Source organism: Nothoprocta perdicaria, unplaced genomic scaffold (assembly GCF_003342845.1).
Source record: "Nothoprocta perdicaria isolate Ctin4 unplaced genomic scaffold, notPer1 scaffold_154, whole genome shotgun sequence".
Lineage (NCBI taxonomy): Eukaryota > Metazoa > Chordata > Aves > Tinamiformes > Tinamidae > Nothoprocta > Nothoprocta perdicaria.
Window position 1 is genome coordinate 1,565,718 of NW_020454694.1, and position 23,415 is coordinate 1,589,132.

Below are 23,415 nucleotides of genomic sequence, written 5' to 3' on the forward strand. Positions count from 1 at the left end.
CCTATACGTAAGGGCAGTAGTTTACAAGTGCTAATGCAACTAGTAGGAAAGGACTAGTTAAAGCTGTTGAGACAGAGATTTTACAAATCAGTGGACAAATTCCAGAGCTTAAAAGAGGGAAAGTTATATTATTACTTTTCTGCAACCCCCCCAAAAATCCAAGAACATTTAACATGTTAACAAGATAGAACATCTGTTCAACCTAGATTGTGCAAAAGCACAACTTCACAAAGCAAACTTCAAAAAACTTCACAAAACCTAATTTCAAAGGTGTAAAACAAATTTTAAAACGCTACTAAGTGCATTCTTTATAAATTTACAAAATTCCTTTGGAGGGATGGCATGTGATCCATCCCCCCCCTCCCCAGCCCTGTCATGGCATCAGCCAGTGTGAGCAACAGATCGGTGAGCTTTTGATAAATCACTAATGCAGAGAAGCTCTGCTGGGTGAGCATTGCCCAGGTCTTCCCATGTGCTGCTCCCAGTGCCCACACAAGTCCTAGGCTGGTGGTGGCCATCATCTCCTCTGAGACCCTGTCGTCACCCATGATACCCCATCTTTTCTCTTTAGAGGGGGTTTCCAGCACCCCACAGCCCATCCCAGCAGGGAGAAGGAGTAGAAGAAACTGAAGGGGAGTCCATGGTGCCACCTCTGAGGTGGAGGGAGATGGAGGAGGCATCCCGTGAGAGTGGAAGGGGACCAGGGACACAAAATGGTGGCTCCACATACAAAATGTCTGCTCTCAAGCACAAGGATGAAGCTGCCACGGCAGGAGAGGGATGTAGTGTGAACACACTCATCACACTGCCTCAGTCTGTACACACTACCTCAGCGTGTAGTGATATGTGAAGATATTAATGGTGACAGGATGCCAAAAACATGGACCACCAAAGAACACCTACAGTAAGGGGAGCTGTTACTTGCACATGYTTGCCATGCTTAGTGTGTTTCTACAAAAAGAAAAAAWYYTTTTTTTTTTCTCTCTGCTTCCCTTAGGTTCCCAAAGGCAAGGACAAATATCACGTTTTCATTTCAGTAGCTGGTCTGTAACAGCTCTGTGGCTTCRTGTGAAAATAAACACAGCAGAAGACGCACAAAATCTGCATTATGCACTCCTTGTGGTAAACAATGTCTTTGGCTGACTAATGCTACCTGGACCTCTCTCTTGTCCTACTCTAAAAATACCTGCAATATTTGTTGTCCCATCAGTAGTAATCCCTTTCCTGGAGTAAACAGATAAGTACACTTAAAAAAAAATAATGAGCACATACAAAATTATAAACAGCCAGTTACCAGAAAGGGCTGGTTCTGATATTAAATAACTAGATGAAGAAACTTCCTAAGGGCTCTTTTCCAGTAATTGAAAATTGAGTTTAGCACTAAAGAAAAAGCGTTTTGTGGGGGAAGAAAGAGAGAAGATGGTGTTRTGGAAGGTGAAAGTTGAATGATGACCTTGGGATAAAGCTCTAGGTGATTCCCTATATTTAGATTATCAGATACAATAAAAATTATAGCATAAARTCTTACTTTTATTATTATTATTATTGTAAATGGCTCATGCTTCCCGGAAAGAAACTCTCTGCTCATAGATACATATGGTCCACTGTGATGGCTATTAATGGTATTGTAAAAGCCCTGTTGGGCCAGCTGCCATGTAAATACAGGAAGATACAGATGTTTTAAACATCAAGACCTCCAGCTGAACCTGAAAACACCCGTGAGACACTCCATTAAGCCTGAAAGAGCCTTGGCTGGGAAGCTGGGAGTGCTGGGGGAGCTCCCTTTTTTGTGTGCTGGGTGAGCTTACCTTTGACACAGGCCTGCACTTGGCCGTACCACTCTCCACAGCTGTCGCAGAGCAGTGTGAAAGCGCTTTCCTTGTTGCCCATGATGTAGCCCTGTGCGCAGACGTACAGGAGCTCGTCCCCCATTTCAAAGCCGGTGTGACCGTGCAAGAGGGTGTGAGGGAAGGACGGCGGGTCCCCGCATGGTTTGTCTGAAAAGAGAAAAGAAATGAGCTCGTAGAGACCGTCTAACATCTAATTCATCTTTAACTGCAGTGCTAAATATTGTGTTAAAATTGTAACCAGGAAGACAAATTCACAAAAGAAAACCACAGAGCTCATGCATTTCATCCAGTTCATGCCCTCAAACTCTTTGATATTAAGTACAGTTGTGCTTGGGAAGTTATATACAGGGCTTTATTTGGGATGTGACATAGATCATATATCATATGTGGAGCTTTGTTTTCTGTGTGTCAGCCAAGGAAATCATGCTGTAGGTATCTTCTCTGCCTGCTTCTGCAACATRAGTAAGGGCTTGTGTTGGTTGCAATTGAATAGCACAAACTTGGACATAGCCATTTTTCATTTTTCACGCTGAGAAATGAACTATTTTCATTTTTGAAACCATCTCTCATCTTCCTTTAGTTCTTACAATTAGAAGTTTCTTCCCAGATGCTCAAATTTTCCCATAAGAGATGCCTAACTTATAAAAAAAATGGCCAGCAGTAACATAGCTCTGATCTCTGTGAGAATATGAAAAGAGCTAAATTTATCAGGATACAAAATCTAACAAGATGTTGTTTGACAATATTTCTGCTTGCAGCACTAGGAAGAAGAAAGAAAAAATGACTTCAAACAAGAATGAAATTGATTTCTTTGAGCTTTCTTTTTCTACATGGAAGTGCATCAAGCAAACAGATATCAAGCAAACAGACAAATGCCAACACGAGTGTAAACTAAATTTTAACTCAAATTTTTCAGCTTTCAAAAATCTTGTCTGTTGTTAGCCATGTTGTTACTGATCATCTGGGGAACTGCTAGGACACTGCGGGTTCTCGTCTCTCAGTGCTCGAGTAGGTTTTTGCCATGTTGCCTTTTTCTCCAGATTTTCCAAAGCCATTTCTGAAAAGGATATCTATCAATTACAAAAATTAAAGTTGGATAAAAAAGATTCTGTTTCTTGGTTAGACTTTTGTTTTCAAGCTGAAACAGCTGCCTTCAAGACTTCCAGAGTTTCTGATATAGTTTTTCCCATAGCCTATCTGCTTATGAACCAGGCATAGGTAAACATATTGCTGCTTATTTTGTTGGTTGTTAGCCTTGTTATGAAATGAACATCCTATGATAAATATGAATGCTCTATGAGAGTTATTTTGGACCAGAATTTTAGAAATTGCCTGACAGACCTGGCTAATCCTTTCTAATTGGGTGTGCTGAAAAACATCTGCCACTAATTTAAGGGACACATTACTGGAGTCAAAGCTTTGAAGTCTCTGTTCTGTACACATACCTATACTGTCTAACACCTTCTGAGGCTAGTGGGAGTTATGCACACACACTGACAGAAAAAAAAACAAGCTCTTGTGGCTGCACAAGGCTCAGTTTATGTACAGCCTCATGCCGGCTTGGCATCTGAGGAAGTGAGGAGTAGTTAGCAACTAATGCGTTTCCTGTGAACTGGTAGGATGAATAGAGATTGATGTGGATGAAAGGAATAAAAAATATTTTTTTTCATAGGAAAGCTACGGACCCCTGCGTTTTGTGTACTTTATTTATGTTCTCACTTTCATCAGTACAAATGGGAGCTGTGTACCTACTCTGAGGAGGTATTGATTCCAAGGTTGTGTGGGACAATTATTTGTTAGAGGGTATTCTTAYCTACAAAGCCTTGCTTTTTAATCATGTGGCCAGAGGAAGCAGAAAATTAATGCTTACAGTACTTAAATACATTTACCTTATGGCAAACACATTCAAAAAGAACATTATAAACTACCAGGAAAGAAAAAAAGGTGAAGGGAGCTTTACTGTAGAATTTGGCAACAGAGATAATACCAGAGAATGAGGAGATCCTGAAAGAGCAGTTTGGATATGTAAATGGAAGGGAAAAAAGAGCTTTCAGAGATGTTCACAGACGAAYATTGTACATGGAACTTGTGAACTGTTTGTGTGAGCCTTTCTAAGGTTGTGTCTTCACTGTGGAGCCCACTGAGGCGACTGAATGGACAATGCTAAGTGAAAGCTGATAACCTGCAAGGGTGTGCTGGAGTTTCTACATGCATTTTGTTGTTGCTCTGTGTTGTGGAAGATGCATGAAGATCTTTAGGGTTACATCTTAATTAGCTTCTTAGCATTGCTGTAATCTCAGCTGTTTTGACAACTCATCCTCACGATTTCGTCATACTTGTTCTCTGTGGTACGTGCACAGAAGAGATATTGGTCCATTAAAATGAGCCATTTCTTGGGACACACTTCAGGTTTTTGTTTGCAGCCTTTGTACCAGGAGGTGGCAAAGCTTGGGTTTGTTTGGAGTAACAGTCTGTGCTCAGTGCTGGCATTTGGGCAGTTTGCATCTGGAACAGAGGAGGCAGATATGGGCCACGAAGCATGACAGAGGGTGTGTTGGCGGCAGTGCATCATTAGGAGGAACAGCAGTGCTCTTTGTAAGGAGATTACAGAGGTTGCCTGCAGTGGTGACTGGGCTGGATGAGGACTTGATTCCTCCTCCTGCACTGAGCAGGGTCTGAACTCTCCATGTGGAGCACTGCTTTTCATCCCATCTAATCTGTCGTAAATCTGGCACGTTCTGTTGGTGCTTGCTAAAAGATGAGCCCAATGTCCACTTCCCAGTAGAAGAGCTCCATGTCCTTGAATGTTTTTGCTCCKCACTCAGGCCCCCTCCATGGGATCCTATGCTCTGCCTACTTGTGAGAGATCACATCCTTGAACTTGGAAACTTTGAAGCCAGTTCTGAAAATTTTTATCCTTCCTAAGTTTACTGCAGGAAATTATGACGTCCTAAAATTAGCTGCAAGCAGTGGATTCAGCAGGGGACCTTCTGGATCCTCTTTAATGAAGAAGAGATTTTGCAAATACAGTGAAACAAATAAGGATTGTGAGGTCAAATAGAGTCTAATAGAGTCAAAATTCTAATAGAGCTCCATACATTAATAGCTGACCTCTAGTAAACAAGGATGGGTTAGGCTATGCAGCAAAAAACATATCACAGAGACATGGAAATGTGGAAGTACATAGGAGATCCTCCTGACAGCATTAATTTGGCATAGACTCTCTGGTGAAAATCACTAACACAGGCAATACAGCTAAATATATATGGGTAGAATTCAGGATAGAGGCAGAATATGAAATCTGAATAAATGCCACAGTGAAGACAAAAGAGTGCTCAGCACAGATATATTAATTAGGTTTAGTGATGATTCTGGTTACTGATCTCATGGTGAACCAATAACTTTTCTTTGAAAAGGATTTAAGATACGTCTTGTTAATACAGTTAGCACATTCAGTCTTGACTGGCTTTTAGGAGTTATGGTCCCTCTGAAGAGTAACTTTAACTCCAAACCATATGTGGAAAGGAGTTTGTGACAGATGATTTTTGGCAAAGAGTTGACACAAGACACTTTAAAGAAACAACATTCCCCCTTTCCAATCTTGTTTCCTCTAGAAGTTTTTCTTGACTTAAACTAGATGCACATTATAAGTTTGCGAGAATTTTTTGTGACGGCTTGATAAAATATTGTTTACAGAAACGACATCAATGGAAAAAATCAACACAAGAAAGAAGCAAATTTCCACTCCATTTGGTAGAACTGAGAAGCTACTGAAACATGAATATCTACAATGTCTACTTTAACTGTGCACTATGATCTGCAAGCTCACATGAAACATCCTCTTTGACATAAAATATCCCCCTTTACAACAGTTTAATTCAAGAACATTTTTCCAGAGAGACCACTGGAATTCGTAGGATATCATCTTGTCATTAGGCAATTAGAAAAAGCAATTTGTAACATTCAACCCTATGAAAGATACGTATGGATGTTTGCTTTAATTCTTGACTGCAGAGAAACTAAACTATATGGATATTTTTTGTTGGGAAGGGAAAGGGAAATAAAAATACTGAGTTGAAATAGAGTACAACGAACTAAAATGTAAACAGCCAATATAAGTGCTGCTTGAAAGCTGCTGATGTTAGGATGCCAATACTTCTTTCATCAGATAGAGCTGGTAAGAATAACTTCATTTATTAGTTTAAATGACATCACCAGGTAGCTGGAAATTCACTGTCAGCTATACGCAAAGCTATGGAAAAGAAAAYTGTAGCAATGAAAAAAAAAGAAAAGCCTCATACTCCTAGCAAAGCATGAAAAGAAATGGCATAAATATTACATACAGCAAATTGTAGCTTGATGGCTCTTTTAAAGTACATTTAAAGTGCTTGTCATAAAGAATATCTTCATTTCTTTTCTTTTTTTCTTACTGTTGAAAAAGGCAAAATGAAATAGATACATGATCCATCAACTTTTGATGAGTTCCTGGAGCTAGCAGTTATGTGTAACAAAATTTGATTTGCGTTTATGCTGTATGCTGCTACAAATTGCTGCCTGTTGAGTTTTTCTATTATGGCAGCAAACCAAAGCCTTATGGAATACAGGTTTATCTTGTTGCCTGTAAATATCAGTGGGTCACAGAAAAAAAGAACCATTAAACTTAGGAACTATTAACCAAGATGATTGTGTACATATTAAAGTGAATGGTTAAAAAAAAAAAAAAAAAAAAAAAGCTCTAGTGTAAAAATTAAAATTCTAGGTTCAGAGTTTTCTTGTTTTATCTCTTTTATATTTAGAAATATTTTATTATGAGCTTAGGTGGAGTACAGTTAAATATATACTATGTGATTACATGTGATATTTCATTTTCAGAATAGGTGGAATTTAATATATTTTTAGATAATTTTTGACCCTCAGGGCAAAGAGAAAACCCTTCTCATCTCCATGAATTCTGAGTTCATACAGAATTGTCTTCCTGTCTGATGACTGCATAAAACATTTGTTCCAAGAAACTGAGGAGACATGCAGGTATCCATACTATGAAAAGCACAGCTATACACACAGCAATCATAAAATACTTAGCTACATCTTGCCCTGTAAAATATAACTCTTGTTATTAAAGACTGCCATGATTCTTTTGTGTATCAAAAAGAAAAACAATTTTAGAAGCATGAAAAGAAAGGTATATATATGGCTTATATGGCCATATATGCCTTAGATATGGCTCTAAAGACACACACACCACCACTGTGGGAATTCTGAATGGGGGGCATCTCATTTTACAAAATTATGGGCACTTCCTTAACCCACATATAATCTTCAGCATCCATCTACCTCACTAGACATGCAGGGCTGTTTCCTTCAGTGACTTTGTGCTCTTCTCATACGAGTTGTAGAAGTTTCATTGCCAGACAGCTTTGCTTAAGTCTTTTATTCAAACATCTACTATGCATCCTTTTTTATTTTTTAGTATATTCAAGGAGGAGAGGACTTTATTTTCATTCAGAAATACTTTGTGTTTAAGTACTATCTGATGAGTGTTTCTGGCATGGTCATCTCATTCTGTCATCAGGAAACTCCCTGCCTTGTACAAAATGAGTTGTTAAAAAATGTCTCTTCTTGGTAACCAATATAAAATTTCCCCTGACTTTTAACTGCATTGCTTCTAAGTATTGTGTATCTTCTTTTCAAAAAGATGTTGTCAGCCTATTTTCTTATCAGCACCAATGCCCTTTGACAGTGAACAGTGAACAAACGCAAAATGCCAACATGGATCCTTCCCAGAGACCCAGCGTCTACGTGTGGGCTAAGAGAGAGCAGGTGGAGGGAGATAGGGCAGCACAATGGAGCAATAGTGGTCAGAGCTATGATTTCAGCCCACCACAGCTGCCTGACCCCCGGCGAGCTTTTCCTTTATGGGAGACTGTGACAAAAGCGAGATTTGAGGGAACACAATGAGGTAGTTTTGCAGATGTTTACAGGGAGCTGCTCCTACATGTGAGAAGCAGCATGGAAGAAAGCACAAAGGTGCTTGTGTGACACCATGACCCAGTGGGTGATGAAGCTGGCAGCACTCTGAGCAGCACGGATACTAGAGTTAGCAGGATGAAAGTTATTCAAGAGGATGGTCAGTCAAACTCTGCAATACTTAACTGAGTAGCTGTCCATCAAACATGTATCAACCTGTCACATTTTTAAAGTGTGATTTTCATTCTCCCTACTACCACAAATGCTTTATTAAAATCTCCCCTTTTGTTGTGAGCTTACTGTTTCTCAGCAAATGCCATCTGTTTCCCCTGCTTTCCTTTGAAATCAGATGAAAAACTGCAATGAGGTTATCAACAATCTGAGAGATTTCTAAATATTTTCCTTATAAAGTCCTGCCCATCAGTAACATTTTTTTTTTGGCCCTTGGACTCCCATCTTTTCTTGTGGGTTCCTGCATTTCAATATCAAAAAGTTTAAGCATTAACTTAAGTTAGGAATAATTTAGTTATCAAATTCACCCAATCAGTAGTGCTACTTGAACTTCCTAAACTGCAGCAAAGAAGATAGCACCATTTATTTCCTTCAACCAGTGTTTTTGTAGCAGTTGACTCCCTTAACAAGGGATTACTACAAGATTTTGTTATTGTTCCTCTATGCCACTCATCAGCAGAAAAAATGAAGGCAAAACTTCTAATACTGCAAGACAGTGATAACTGCATTATTTCAATAGCATATCAGTGCTGACCTTCATCCTTTACACAAAAAGCATCATATTGGTCACTCTCAAAGGGATGGGTTTCAATTTTAACATCAATGGCTTTCACGCTCTGCTGTTTGCTGCCCGTCTTTCTGCATATAATTGTCCTAAAATAAAGAAGAAGAAAAAAATAATCAGAAATCTTTAGGAGTCATCATGGAGGTCAAATTTGGTGATTTTTTTTATCACAGTAGTCAGGGAATGGCATTGCCTCAGCTTAGCTGTTTAAGAGATGGCACGTAAGGCATTAGTGTGGGATGGCCTATGAAAGAAAGCCAAGGGAAGATTAGAAGTAGTTTAAAAAATGCTAGCCATAGATGAGTTCAAGGCATAGAAATAATAAAGTATATTTACCTTATTATACTTAGAAATATCAGACCAAATACCTAAGTGTTTTAGGCCACATTCTGCTTTTACGTAACAGCAATACAGACTCCTACCAAGGACACCAGGAGAGTGCCTGGATGAAAAATGAATAGAAATCTCTGGATTTGGTCCGAAGGACTTGTTTGCAGAAAGACTGTTGGTATTTTATCAAATGATATTAAAATATCAAATGATATTAAAATCAAATATGATTTTATCAAATCATATTTGTTATTTTAATCTGCTACATGACTGTGGCCTTTTTGTGTTTCAGCTACTCTATTGTAAACCAGTAATAGTAATACTTGTTCTCCTGCCTGGCCAGAGCACCTAGTTCTGTTGCAGTTAGGACAGTGCAAATGCATAGCCCAAACATGGTGCTATATGTCAAAATACTTTCAAATACATTTTTTAAATGCTTTCAAATGCATTTGTGCCATGAAAAGTTATTTGCAGAAACTGTCAAGGCAGTAATGTATTTATAGTCTCTTTGTAATTTCAAACCAAGTCTATTCCTATTACAAGTTAAACCACCCTGTTAGTTGCAAGTTTAGAAAATTTATCCAGAGATTTTTGGGGGATTTCTTTCATATATATATAAAAATATATAATTATTCCATAGGCGCCAAGACAAGCTATTCCGGTCCTAGAGATCAACCTGTGTTGTCTTCTGTTTCTTCTAGTTTGGTCCTCAGTAGCATCTAACCATCCTGTTGTCTTTAATACACTTGAACAAACGAAATAAATTTATATTTGGTTTTACAGATCTGGAGGTGCTGAACATAAAGGAAGGAATTACTGATTATCTTCTTTCAGYTGTATTGCCTTCTTAAAATTCATGGCAATAAAAGACAAACTTATTATAGAGGAAACTGGTTTTATTTTTATGCTGTAGGTTACAAAGGCTGGGCAAATGAATTCAGCCCAAATTTTTGCAGCTATTAATGGTGTGGGTTTTATATTTGTGTGTGTGTGTGTGTGTGTGTGTGTGTGTGTGTGTGTGTGATCACTGGGTTTGTAGTTGCATAATCAACTATTACATTGAAAGCAGGACAAAAACATTTTCCATGGAAGAATCCCTCCACTGGGATTGTCATTTTGTATTGTGCAATGGCTGAACTAATTTTGCCAACAGTCTCATACTCAATTTGGAGAGGACAGTAAATGTTGAGTAACTGCTTATTCAATGAATGTGAAAAACGTCCAGTGGAAAATCAGAGTACTATATAACAGCTGATTTACACAAGCAGACTGTTAYGGTTGTACTGATCATCTTAATTCTGGCATGTATTAGCTTTTGAGTGGTTAAATATSAAACTTTAATGCTCTTTAAATGTAAATAAACATAAACAGCATGAAAAAGCCATATGGTGCTAGTCACACATATGTATCAGAAAGATTCCTACCACATTTCTACTTGCCAAAGTTGAGAAAAAGCAATGGCTTACTTAAAGCTTTGAATTCAAGTCAAAGATACTTCCTCTGCAAGGAAAATGTCACTTGCTTTTTTTTGGTGTTCATAYACTGAYRTTTTCCCCTAGTCRCTATGTAGGATTCAGAATACACACRAAGATGRGATTCTCTATAGGAAAGAAGTTRCAGGTCTTTTACAAGCCTGYCTTTGCATCAGTTAAAGGTTTAAATCAAGTTTACCTAAAATTTTATGGCAAATTTCAAGTTCAAGGGCCTAAAGCTAATCTTCTAGTCAGTTATTAGGCCCAAAGCAAAAAGTGACCTGATTAGCCAAAGTAAGTTCAGATGATCAGCAGAATCAGAACATCAAAGAGCAAATATTTATGTGTATTCACACATTGTTCCACCAGATCTTATAAGGCCTAAATGAGTGTAAGAATCATCTTGTTTTCTTTGGGAAAGTGACTTAGCAACCTAAAGCTTTCCAATAATCAATCACATACTTAGTGTGTAAAATTGTTACCATTATAAAATTCTGGTCAATTGTGCCTCTGAAAAKCATTCCACATTTCTCTGTATGCTCAATCAAGGATTAATATTCTTGATCCTTGGTAACCAGTTGTGAAAGTCTTAGATSAAATTTTCTAATTTCCATGTCTAATTTTCATTTCTAACCCTTATATTTTGCTACTGTCATGCATTATAAGCACCATATATTCTGTATTAGTTATGAGAGCTGCTGTCTTGTGAGATCAAATTTGTAAAAGATATATCATTCATATAATTATGTTTTAAACTTTAGTAAAATCTTTAAACAACATTTAGATTTTTTTATAAAGTATTTCATGCTAAACGTTTTCCTACATTAAGCTTAAAAATTGTTCTTCCAATGTCTTTCTTTCTTCCTGCACTAGACTAGACCTTGATTAATCCTCTACTTAGCAATTTAATTTGGATTTTGTCATATTGAAATTCTTCTGTTTAAAACTGAAGACATTCTAACATAATTCTTCTGAGATGAGGGCAATCWTGTCCTGCACGCATAAAAAATCAGAAAAAAAGAAAAATCTATTTTTTTTCTCCCACTCCTTCTTTAAATAGTTTTCCTACCATGAGCTCAATCCTGCAAGCTTTGGGCTTCTTCAGCAGGCTGCTATTAACACAGCTTCCAGTAGCTCATCATTTTTGAGTAGTGGGTCTGATGTTCAGGCTCGTAATGCCTTTGTCATAGCAACATTCTCTTTGTAGTCATTAGGACTCCAGGAATGACCAAAACTATAAAATTCTAGGCTCTCTTCTCTGTATGTCTGCACCTATATGCCTGCCAAAACTGTAAAATGCTTGGCTTTGCACAGACATTATAGATGAAATTTGCAGGTATATTTTTATCTCTATTTTAAAATATAGAGATAAAATGGAGATTTTGATGCCTAGAACTTTGCTAAACTTTTCATTTGAGCAGTAAAAAATGGCTTGTGCCTTCTCAGTTCAGAATTCAGTATATTTTCAAATTTGTTTAGCAACACYTTAGCTGTGCTGAGGCTGAAATTGGAAACAAAAAAAAATCATACATTTTTCTTTTTCATTTTTACATGCAATTTTTTAGTTTGAATGTCTTGRTGAAAGGTTTTAGAAAATGTGTAAACTGGTATTCTCTTTACTGTTTTGAAGTGTTACTGAACTGGAGCACACATGATGGTTGACAGAATGCCACAAAGTTTATACTTTGTTCAGAAATATATCTAAGTATCTAACTGATTATAAGAATGTAATTAAATAGGCAATTTTAATTCTATTTACTGCTAAGGTCATTTAATAGTTGAACTAGAAATTAGACAAGATTATTCATCCTTTCAGTATATATTGAAATCTCTTGCTTAGAGCAATGTCATGCATGATTTTGTACCTGTTATTTAATAAATAGATGCAATTTTTTTTTCCTCCTATGATGGTCCCTGATGAAAATAGAATTTTACACATGCTCAGAACAAACATACTGATTTTAAATACATGTCATCCATAATTATCCTAWGTAATTAATACACCTCTGCTTGCAACACATCACTGAAAATTACTTAGGCTTCTATGAACTCTGAGAAACTCTCCCTGAAAATCACAGCATTAAAATCAATTCCACAGACAATTGCTACAGACCAAGTACAGCTAGCATGTATATATCTATGAGGTTAAGTGCAGGCATGGACTTCTGCACTGCTTCACATGGCTTTGTTCACTGCTGTGATCGTCTCAGATAGTTTCCCTGGCTCCCATTGTTTAATAGTTAAAAATATGAAAGAAATTGTTTTGCCTTTGCTTTGCAATTATATATTACTTTTCTTGACAAGTCAAACGAAAAGCTGTTGAGAATTTTCTCAGTCCAGTGCCAACCAACCTAGAGGAAAGTTCTGCTTCATAATGTCTTTCTTTCCTCTCAAGTGAGAAAGCAGGGGAGAGCTGAGACTTTTCAGTTCTGAATCTCAGTTTTAAGTCCTGCTCTAGAGGAAAGAGTAAAAAAAAGTAAGAAAACTTAAGTTTCCTCAGTACCCATTTTGAAAGAGGGATGAGAGGTTATTCAAGCTGTGCAACTGCATTGTTTTCTTGTTTCATATCAGATGCATTTACCAACGTAAAAYGTAATATAAGGCATTATAATATAAGGTATTATATAATTCCATAATAAGGTATTAACCAGAAGTCGTCTATTTAGTCTTAGACTGATTAATTTCTTTCTCTATTATTAAGTAACCAATGAGTAGTTGGTGTATTATGCATTTCTCCAAATTCCTCTGTTCGAAGAAGTAAATAGCAGGAAAAAAAAACAGCTTGAATAGTATTTATTTTACTATATGGTAGAACATGCCATGATATGATATGATATGATATGATATGATATGATATGATATGAAATGAAAAATAGTTTATATATATATCCTATGATAATATAATTGAGTCATATTAATATGAATGTGTTTATGTAATTTATATGATATTAAACAAAGTTGAATATTATAAATATTTGTTATTTTTACATAAACCATTAATTGTTTTTATCCACTGGTACTTCTGCTTTCTACGATAACTACATAGGAATTTTGTAATATTAGAATTTTTTTTCTAGTAAACYTAAGTGAACACACATGGAGTTAGTGACTGAGTTTACAGTTTGATCYATTCAAACACCACCACTGAAACAAGTAGGTGGGACCCGGATGATTGTGGCCATACGTTATCTGCCAATTAATTGTAGGTTTCACAGTTTTAGTTAATAGAGTGCCTGAAGTGAGTCAGAATAGTCTTATGACATTTATTCATAGTAGTATGAGTTTKAATATGAATATAGTGAGCTTATAGAAAATCATCCACAATGTGCTAGCTGAGGCACTGTGAAAGTTCGGTTCATAACTTAATATAACTATAACAAATGATCTCCTAATTAGAAAGTTAAAAACTTCATCACTTTTCTTAGTCAAGATAAATCTTTAACTTCCTGTGCTAATATTTTTCGTGCGTCAGCCTTACCTCTTGTGTTTCAGGAACTAGGTGAGAGAAAAAAAATCTGTGCAGTCTGGAAGCTAAACCAAGGGATTTTTATTCTTRGTCCTTTCCTCCTGTAGTTTGGGAAACTGCTAATTATAAGGCTGGCTCTGATGAGGAATAAAACATAAATGACACGTTCATGATTATTGAAGGGAAGAAAGTTTCCCTGAAAAGTCATGAAGGGGAGTACAGGTGGGCTTTGGAAAGTCCATTGASTAGGAACTATAGTGGCTAATTTTGGCTGGATGCAGCCCAAAAAAAGCAGCTGCTAAGTGTGACATGAAGACATTCCAACAGCAATACTGCCACCRAAAATGTCAAAAAGAGGTCTGACCAAGGCAGAACCAATATCCTTCAGATTCTTAAAAATATATTCCAAAATGCAGTCTTTTGTGCTWAAAACTGTATATATGGCTACTGAAATAGTAAGCCTTCTGTTCATTAAATAAATATGGTCCATTCATACTCTAGGCTAGTATGAAAGGTTTTATATGTCCATTCTACTGTAATATGACTATGTGCATATAACTTGAGCATTCTTAGTGTATGAACAAGAGATTTAGATTGCTTCCTGGACTGAACTGGTTGGGTGCTCAAAGTCATAGAACATTTCACTAGAAAGTTGTTTTTATCCAATTTCATTTTATAGACTCATCTTTAATCTGTGCCTTTCCTAGCAAATGGTATTAATTAATTACCAAAGTGTAACTGAAAAAAAAGACTCACTGAATGCTGTTAATTTATGAAGAAGCTCAATTCTCAGACAAGACTTTCACCTAGAATTAAACATAGTRACTTTAAAAAAAAAGGCAAAATATGGTAAGGTTATATTCTCTTGAAAATTAGAAAGTCAACACATCAGAACTAACTGGCAAGTTAAATTCTTTATATTAGCTACTCTTGTGTATTWGCAAAGAGTAAGCATATCTCCTTTACACTTTCATTTTGCTAAGCTAAGCAAAGAGAATTCCTTTATTCAGGTCTAATAAGACAGGGGTTCGGGCACTTTGTTGGAGTAATCCTATTCTGAATTCATCCCTATAGAGCTTGGATGTCAAGAATTACATCGTAGTATTTTGGGTACTGCCTCACCAGCACCTTGTTCAAGTCCTTTAGTACTTCCCTGTTGCTACTGGAAATGATGCTGGATGTCTTTTAGGAGACTATTTTCCTGTTTCACAGTTGTATTTTATGTCAGGCTCACTGTCATTCTATGTTCAGTGAAAATATCCAGATTGTTTTTTTCTGGTCTCCCTTTCCCAGTTGAACTTCTAGTTTAGAGCAGAAATTCCAATTAGTCTTTATGTGATACTATTAATCTTTCATCCAATTTCTATTACTCTGTCTCTGAAGTAAGAAATTTTACCTTCCTGTTTAATGTTCTGACTATCCTTAGTTCTAACAACGAGTCCTAACCTTACGAAATTACTAATTTCACTATCATGACTTTACTTTTTGTGCCAGAATCCTTAAAGATTTCTAGAAAAAAATCCTCACAGTAAAAAATAAAATTAAAAAGTGCAAGCCCCAGCTTACACTTGAAAGCTGTCAAGCTCAAGTTTAGTAGATGTATTTTGTTATCAAGGGAACCTTCTCTGCATGGGTGCTTCTCCTAGAAATACATTTTCTTTTTCTTTTGTATAATGCTTTTTCTGAAAAAGTACATTTTCCAAAAAACATTCCTCAGTTATTGGGCTCTCTGTTTTACAAGAGCCGTGACCCTCCTACTTTACCCATACTGTCCTCCCAGACGGTGCCAAGTAAAGCTTAGTTGCTCAGTGATAGTACTTATTTCTCATGGTAGACTGGCCATGTCCATGCAAATTGACTCAAGCGCCTTGACTGATCTCCATGTAGCGGCCTCTATTCCTGAAATACAATTAGTTTTTTCCCTTGTATGTGAGCTTTCGAAATCAACAAGAAATAATGAGAAGATGAAGTTACATTTTGCCAGAGCGTGACACCAACTGTGGGCWGTGGCACTAGAGTTTGTGACTGTGAAGCATTTGAGAGTGCAAAACCCCCTTGGACAGTTTTGGAACGAAATTTGATGTATATTATGTCTATGTTACCTCTTACAACTGGACCTTGGGATGAAGTCTCCTGTAACCTATGCCTGGATTTCCTCCTGAAGGGAATAAATAGGCCCAGATCATAGAGAAGTCTGTAAATGAATTCATATTCATTATTATTAAGCATTAGACCCTGATATGACACAGAGAGCTTGCCAAGGTGGCATATCATTACAACTATTTTTCTATGGATAAGCAAGTGGTCCAGTCACAGTATGTGTATCTCGATAGCCTTAATACAAGCATGGAGGAGAGAACTGTCAAGAGTCAGTGACTGACCCTTTTTTATTTTCTGCAGTGGGGATATGGCTTTTTTATTTCATAGAAAATGCTTTCKTATTACAGTACTGCTAGGTGCTAGGAAAGTCCTATGCAGTAGGTAGAAAAGGAAGTAGATAGTCCTGTATGATGGTATTTTTGAGTCTTAATATTATATTTTTCCTGGCGTCATCTGCAGTGAGAGCCCTGTTGTTTTAGACACTGTAGAAGCATTCAATAGGCGTCAGTCCCAAACCTTAAGAGCTAACAAAGAAAGGAAAAATAGAGATGAAGTAATTTTCCTAGCACCAAACATCTGGTCTGTGGTCAGCCGAGAAAAGAGCCCTAGTCTTCTGACTCCGGCAGCAGGGCTTATTCTAGTTTCCTCGCTCCAGAATTATCCCTCTGAGATAAATCCCTCAGGAACTGGGTAGGAACCAGCCCACGGCCATTTCATGCAAAGACACAAGTCAACAACTCTGGTGTATTATAGCACAGAAGGTCCAAACAGAGCTTCCAAGTTGCAACTTTTAGAATGGCTATATGGAGCTTTAGAGACTTCATTCTTCTGAAGAAAAAGTAAGGAACAGGACAGGAAATAGGAGAGGTTCAGCTTTTCAGTCCTAGAAAGGTGATGGAAAATGATTAAATTTGCTATGAGCATCTTAATATAAGCCATTGAGGATGTTTACTTTTTCTATAAATAATAGCTGCTTTCCAACAGTATGTGCAAAATTAGAAGTGCTGATTGTAAGAAAAATKGTGTCATGTAAAGTTTCCAAATATATTTAAAAAAAATGGAAAATGAACATAAGACTGCAATCCTACAGAATATGCTGCCCAGTGCTGGAGGATTTGACACASAGCTTTCCGATTTGACAATTCCAATTTCCAATTCAATAGATAGCAGTGAAAGTCTTTCAAAGAACTCTACAGCCTTTTTTCATTTATCTTCTAGCAGTTCACTTGCTGGTTTTACTGACTCACTTGTCTGATATGTAAATAAATACTAAAAACATCATTTTTGTATAAATAGCTYTTCGAGTTCATTCTAATTTGACAAATGAGATGTCTAGCATTTCATTTCCTGAAGTGCAACATTGTGTGGTACTTTATACACTACATATTTTAAAACTGACTCCTAAACTTAATTTCTGGGCTGGTGGAAGAAGTCACCATTTAACCTCTACCCCAATTCATTCATCAGTGGCTCTTTTCTCAAAGTTTCCAAACCCTAGGACCTGCTAGCAGACTTAACTGTGTGAACARCCCTGAAGTCTGAATAGGTTTGGTCTGAGCTTTTCAAAGTGGCACAAAAGATATCAGCTTATGTCCCAGAAAGAAGTTCTGTTCTAAGCTGCTCAAACCATATCACCAGTGAGTTTATTGCCTCTTCAGATTTGCTGTCAAGGAACTATTTCCTTAAGCAGTATCTGCCCCGTGTCATTTGAAGTGAATCATGTTGACAGTCAAGTCCTACTGTGTAACTAACTCAGTCTGTGGGGACTGAAATGGGTTAGAGATTGCCTCCATGAGCAGCTCCACTTCCTCCACTGCTGTAATTCTCTACAGAATGACCTCTTTTAATACCCTAAGTAATAGCTGGTTGCCCTCCATGTTCACTTCTAACTGAAAACAGACAAGAGAAAAGCAGCTCTGCCAGCACTGCTGAGGTGGCAATAGTCACTACAGTGGGTCAGTAAAAAGTAGTGAGCTGTGTTGTCACAAACCTATTTGGATCCAAAAGAGGATGTCCCATTATAGAATCATAATCTTTACATATTTACATATGGATCATCAGAAATGTAACTTAGAGACACCTCAAGAATGTCAGATCTTCAGACCAAATTCTTATCTTTGTTCATGTTAGATATGGAGCCCAGGTAGCAGATGGTACAAATAAGTTCACACTCACTCAATAACGTGTCTCAGTCATAACAGAGGAACTTCCAAGGGCATACAGTCCCTGATTTGGCTGCAGAAATGATAGCAAGGACATAACAGCCAAATGTGATGGATGCTTTCACTAGAAGTRGTGTTGTAATTATTCACTAAGACCACAAAATAGCCGTCAGAAGTGAACAAATTCCAGCTGCCAAAGATAGAATCTTTCCACTGGTGCAAACCAAACACACAAAAAATCATCTAGATGTGGAAAAAATACAAGCTAGAACTTGTGTTCAGTTCTGAGTCTATGGGGTGGAAGAAGGGTTGWAATGTGTCAAGTCTACAATAAATTCCCTCATGTTGTTTGTTCCTGTTTACATCTACTGCCAATATCTAATCCATTTTTCCTCAAGGGAAAGATTAGGATATCTTCCAGGCACCAAATAAATAAAACAAACTGCATTCTTCCTGAAATTAGGAACTTCTTTTATCACATTCCCTCCTATTCATCTTTCTAATATAAACAATCTAAGAGGATATGGGAGAATATTAGACAAAAGCTCTGTGATCTGCATGGGATTCCATTAAGCTTCTGGATGGAATTCAAGGTATTAGTTCTAACTTAGAAATCCCTAAAAGTGGTTTGAGATCTGGTTGATGGGGGAGGTCACTTCTCTCTCTGAGCCATGCCACAGCTAAGGTCTGGAATTCGGTCAAGATAAATAAGACAAGGGGTGCCTAGTGAAGAGTTCTTTAATTTGGAAGTATTTGGGGGGCTTTTGTAACCTTCTGAGCATGCTGTGAAGCCTGTTTACCTCTCTGCTTCTTAAACCAGTTGAGGAGAGCGTAGATCAAGGTGTGTGTATTTACAGGCTATCCTTTATCCTCACAGTTATTTTACATTTATCAAATAAATGCCAAAAGTATTGAATAGACATTTGTAGAAATATTTTAAAAATAAAAAACTAATTCAATAAAATATTTTGAGCCTTATCTATTAGCTTTTTCCATGCATTTAATCATTTTTGATCTCCTTTTTGAGCCTGCTTTAGTATTTTTTTCTAAGAGGTGTTAACCTTAATATGTAACATTAACATGTTACATGATACACATCTTTATAGTTACCATTCCATCTTTCCTTTCCTTTCCTTTCCTTTCCTTTCCTTTCCTTTCCTTTCCTTTCCTTTCCTTTCCTTTCCTTTCCTTTCCTTTCCTTTCCTTTCCTTTCNCCTTTCCTTTCCTTTCCTTTCCTTTCCTTTCCTTTCCTTTCCTTTCCTTTCCTTTCCTTTCCTTTCCTTTCCTTTCCTTTCCTTTCCTTTCCCTTATAGTTGCAAACTGACAGAAGTTTTCTTTTTTATTTATATTGATGTTCTCTTTCCTTTCCTGTGTAGATATCAGTAACTAAGAACTCTGTAAACATATTGCCAAATAGAATGCATATTCCTCCTGAGTATGATTAACATTGATCTCCATTTGTCATTATTTTGGCCATTACTCTAAATCCCTCTGGAAATCTTCCTGTTACATTATGTTTGGGCTTGTCTAATTTGAATAACTTTATCTCATTTAAATATTTTGCACTCCACTGCATATTTCCTTCTCCAGATATTCAATAACTGAAACCACTCTAGATCTTTCTAGGCATTATACATGTCTTTTTCTTTCGCTCAGTGTCAGAAATATTCAGTAAGACTCAGTAACATACATTCTTGTGTTTGCTCAGCCATGGGTGAAATAGTCCCAGAGAAGAAAATATCAGATTCCAGCCTGCTAGAGCTCTGAAACCTACCATACTGTCTAGTGAAGTCTAGTAAACTTCAGTCTAGTAAACTGCAGATGTGTTGGCCACAAAGAAAATGGTCACTGAGATTCTACCACAATGTCCTATCTCTTAAATAGTTTTGACTCTTAGATATGAATGCCAGATTTATAGCCAAGATAGGTCTTTAGAGCTTTTTTTTTTTTTAATCTAGGAAAAAAAGAGGATGAACAGAAATAATTGCTTAAGCTTGAAATTGTTTAAATGTCAGCTTTCATTAATAGTAACATTTCTCTGTTCTTTGGAAACTGCATTTTATCACTATACATACAAAAAAACCCAGTGCTTTCTTAAAATAATTAGTAACTGACACCAAACCTAATAATGTTCTAAATTTGGGTAACCTGGGAACAGTATAAACAAAATCTTATCTACATTGGCATTAGATTTTATACTATGCTTTATTCCTGAGAACTTGGTAAAGCACATCAAGGGAATGAAAAAATGCTAAGGTTGARCTACTGGAAAGTCTTCCAACAGTGAAGCCTGTGGACTTTAGCTCTGTTTGCCCCTTCTGGAGGATTTCCAAATGTCTCCAGCTTCAGTGGCACAAGATATTTATATCTAGAGAAAGATCCTCAATTCCTTGTTTGTATTAAATTTTCTCTGACAAGGTTTCCGTCTGTGATATATGGAGCATCAGTACCTCAGGCAAGCTGAAACATACTTCATTTTGAAAGAGATTGGGGAGTTGGGGTCTAGGTACTTGGCCCAACACTGCACTATGTGAGTTACTCATGCAACATGAGTTAGACTGGAATGAGTTAACTTGAGTTTTAGAAGCCTTCTTCACTATCAAAGGAGAATACATTAGCCAAGGCACACTGCTATGATAATTTCACCATGCTGCTCCTTGACACAAAGCTAGCACAAATGTAAACATATGTCCTTAAAACCTTAAATCTCACTGAAAGTCATTGAAACAATTGGAATGTTCATGAAGGCTAACTCTAGCCAACTGAAGTAGCCTATTGAAGCTACCGAGCTTAGCCTATTAAAAGGCTAATTTAGCTTACTCTATTATTAATAGAGAAAAAACATTTCCACCAATTTCTGCCATTTCCAGTTTGAATAAATTGCATTCCTGCTATTAACTGCCCTCTAAAAAAGCAACAGTGCTTCCCGAAGAGACTTTGTCGGGACAGTAGAATGAGGTTAGTGTTAGGCATGATGGATGGTATGATGGATGCCTTTCTCCATGGTGAAAGAAAGCGTCAAATTCCTCTGTGGAATTACCTGAGTTGGCTTAAGTAACATAGTTCAACATGTTCACATAATAACATTAGCTCTCTGGTGAGCCTTCTCAACAAATTCTCACATTTGTATTATCACACCTAACTGTGTAAAAAACTGTTTAAACATACCTACTTAGCCGTGCTTAAACATCTGAGACAGATATGAAGTTTCTGTGAAAAGTTCAGCATACTGCGTCTGAAATAACAGTCATTGGAAGCACTGATACACTTCAGTGCTATGTTCATAGGCTGCAAGTGTTTTTAGGCCACAAAATAGGCCAGGAAAAAAAAAGAAACTGAGACAACGTAATTCAGATGGAAAGAGTAAGAGGAAATTCTTAGATTTATGTACTACATGGTCTGGGACTGATATATATTTGTTTCCCTATGATATTAGCTGTACACAATACATTGATTTGGTGGAGACAGTGGGGTATTTGAATATATACCATGATATTTGAATCATGGCTAGTGTTTCTCAGTAATAATCTTAGTCAAAGAAGAAAACTTTTTTGACAACAATCGTCCTCACTTGTTAGAGAGGGTTATACTGTTCTCCTTACCCAGTGGAGCCATCCGCCAGCCATCCTGTGGTGCAGCCAGCGAAAGAACAGTCCAGAACAGCCCTTTTCAGTTCTTCTGCGATTGCTAGGCGAGCACCCAGGTCCACACATGCTTTCTCAGCCTCAGCCAGGTCCAGACTCTGAGATTTATTCTTGGACTCAAGCACAAACACCTTCCCTGCAGCACCAGGAAAGGACATGTCACTCATTGTGGTATTATACTCAATACACATTCAATAGACGCATTGCAGATTATCAACAAATAAATAAGATCTTCTTGCTTTTGATAAGTCCATTTTAAAGGACAGTCTGTTTCTTGGAATTAGTTAATTCTTTTAATGTTGTAAATACCTCTAGCTTAGCTTTTCTTTTAGTTACATTAATCAACAGAAAAGTAAGTTTCTGTTTTCCTATAGTTTTCCTATTCTTTCCTAGTCCATGTGAGAAACTTCTCTTGTCTTTGTAGGTCTGCGCATAAAAGCTTGAGAAAGAAAACAAGGACACTGTCTTTTATATGTCACTTAAATAGTCCAAGTGAGAACATCTCCTTTAGGATATGACATTGGAATTCATTGCTAGATATGTCATAGTTACATTTTTWAAAACAACTATGTATAAAGAAAGAACATATCTGAAAGTCAGCATTGCAATTCATTCTCCCATATCAGAAATAGATTTATACTTATTATCTAAAATGAAAGTCATGTAATTCTGGCAACATGTACCTAAACTCTACTGTAAAGCCACTTTCTTTTCATATCTTTCTGGGAAGATAGAATTTTTTCTCAATGGAAGGCTTTTTTTTTTTTTTTTTTGAATGATCACAAGAACAGATTGAGCATAACAATTTCTGGTGTTTTTTTTTCCTTCAGTTTATTTTACTTTAATTTATTTACCACTGTAAAAGTTGTAAGGGTGAAACTTAGAGGTTTTGGCAAATGGAAGCAGGGCAGTTAGGGTTTTGGCAATAAAGCTTCAGAAGTTACTGGGCAATGGAATAAACACTCTCACTGCATGTCTCCAAAAAAAGCAATAAACAATGAGATAGCTTACAGTGTTGACATTTAAATTGTCATAAGTAGTTTTGGAAGATAACACCACTTCAAATGCTTCCTAAAATCTACAAATTTATTTCAAAGCTACAGAGTTATGTTGCTTGCAGGTCCCTAAAGGTGTCTCTTAAGCAGTGATCATTCAGCAAATGTTTGTTCATTCAATAAATGTCTGGAAACTCTTGTTATGTATTATTTTGAAAGTAGATTAGTGGCAGTGGTTGTATGATTGCACAGCTTCTAGCACCCTGCAAATGTTTATTATGTAGCTAGCTCAATATTCATAGGACATAAAGACCAATGTCATAGAATTATAGAATCATTAGGGCTGGAAAAGACCTTCAATGTCATCAAGTCCAGTCATAAACCCTTCAACACCCTGCCTGCTAAACCATGTTCCTAAGGTTTCCTAAGGTTCCTAAGGTCATCTACACGTTTCTTGAACATTGCCGGGGCGGGGGTGACTCTGCCACTTCCCTGGGCAACCTATTTCAATGCTTCACCACTCTTTCCATGTAGAAATTTCTCCTAATATCTAACCTGAACCTCCCCAGGTGTCTTCAGCCTCATTCAGCCTGACTCTGTGCTGAGACCCGTTTCCACCACATATAATTTCAA

At 37.0% G+C, this 23,415-nt stretch overlaps 1 protein-coding gene across 1 annotated transcript in view; it reads right to left on the minus strand.

Annotated features, from left to right (window-relative positions):
• SUSD5 (sushi domain containing 5) overlaps window positions 1-23,415 on the minus strand; it is a 40,874-nt gene that overhangs the window by 9,633 nt on the left and 7,826 nt on the right. The window contains exons 2-4 of the mRNA XM_026034990.1: window positions 21,746-21,923; window positions 8,584-8,702; window positions 1,809-1,997 (exon numbers count right to left, since the gene is read on the minus strand). Of these exons, the coding sequence (XP_025890775.1) occupies window positions 1,809-1,997; window positions 8,584-8,702; window positions 21,746-21,923 (486 nt within the window). The remainder of the gene's footprint in view (window positions 1-1,808; window positions 1,998-8,583; window positions 8,703-21,745; window positions 21,924-23,415) is intronic.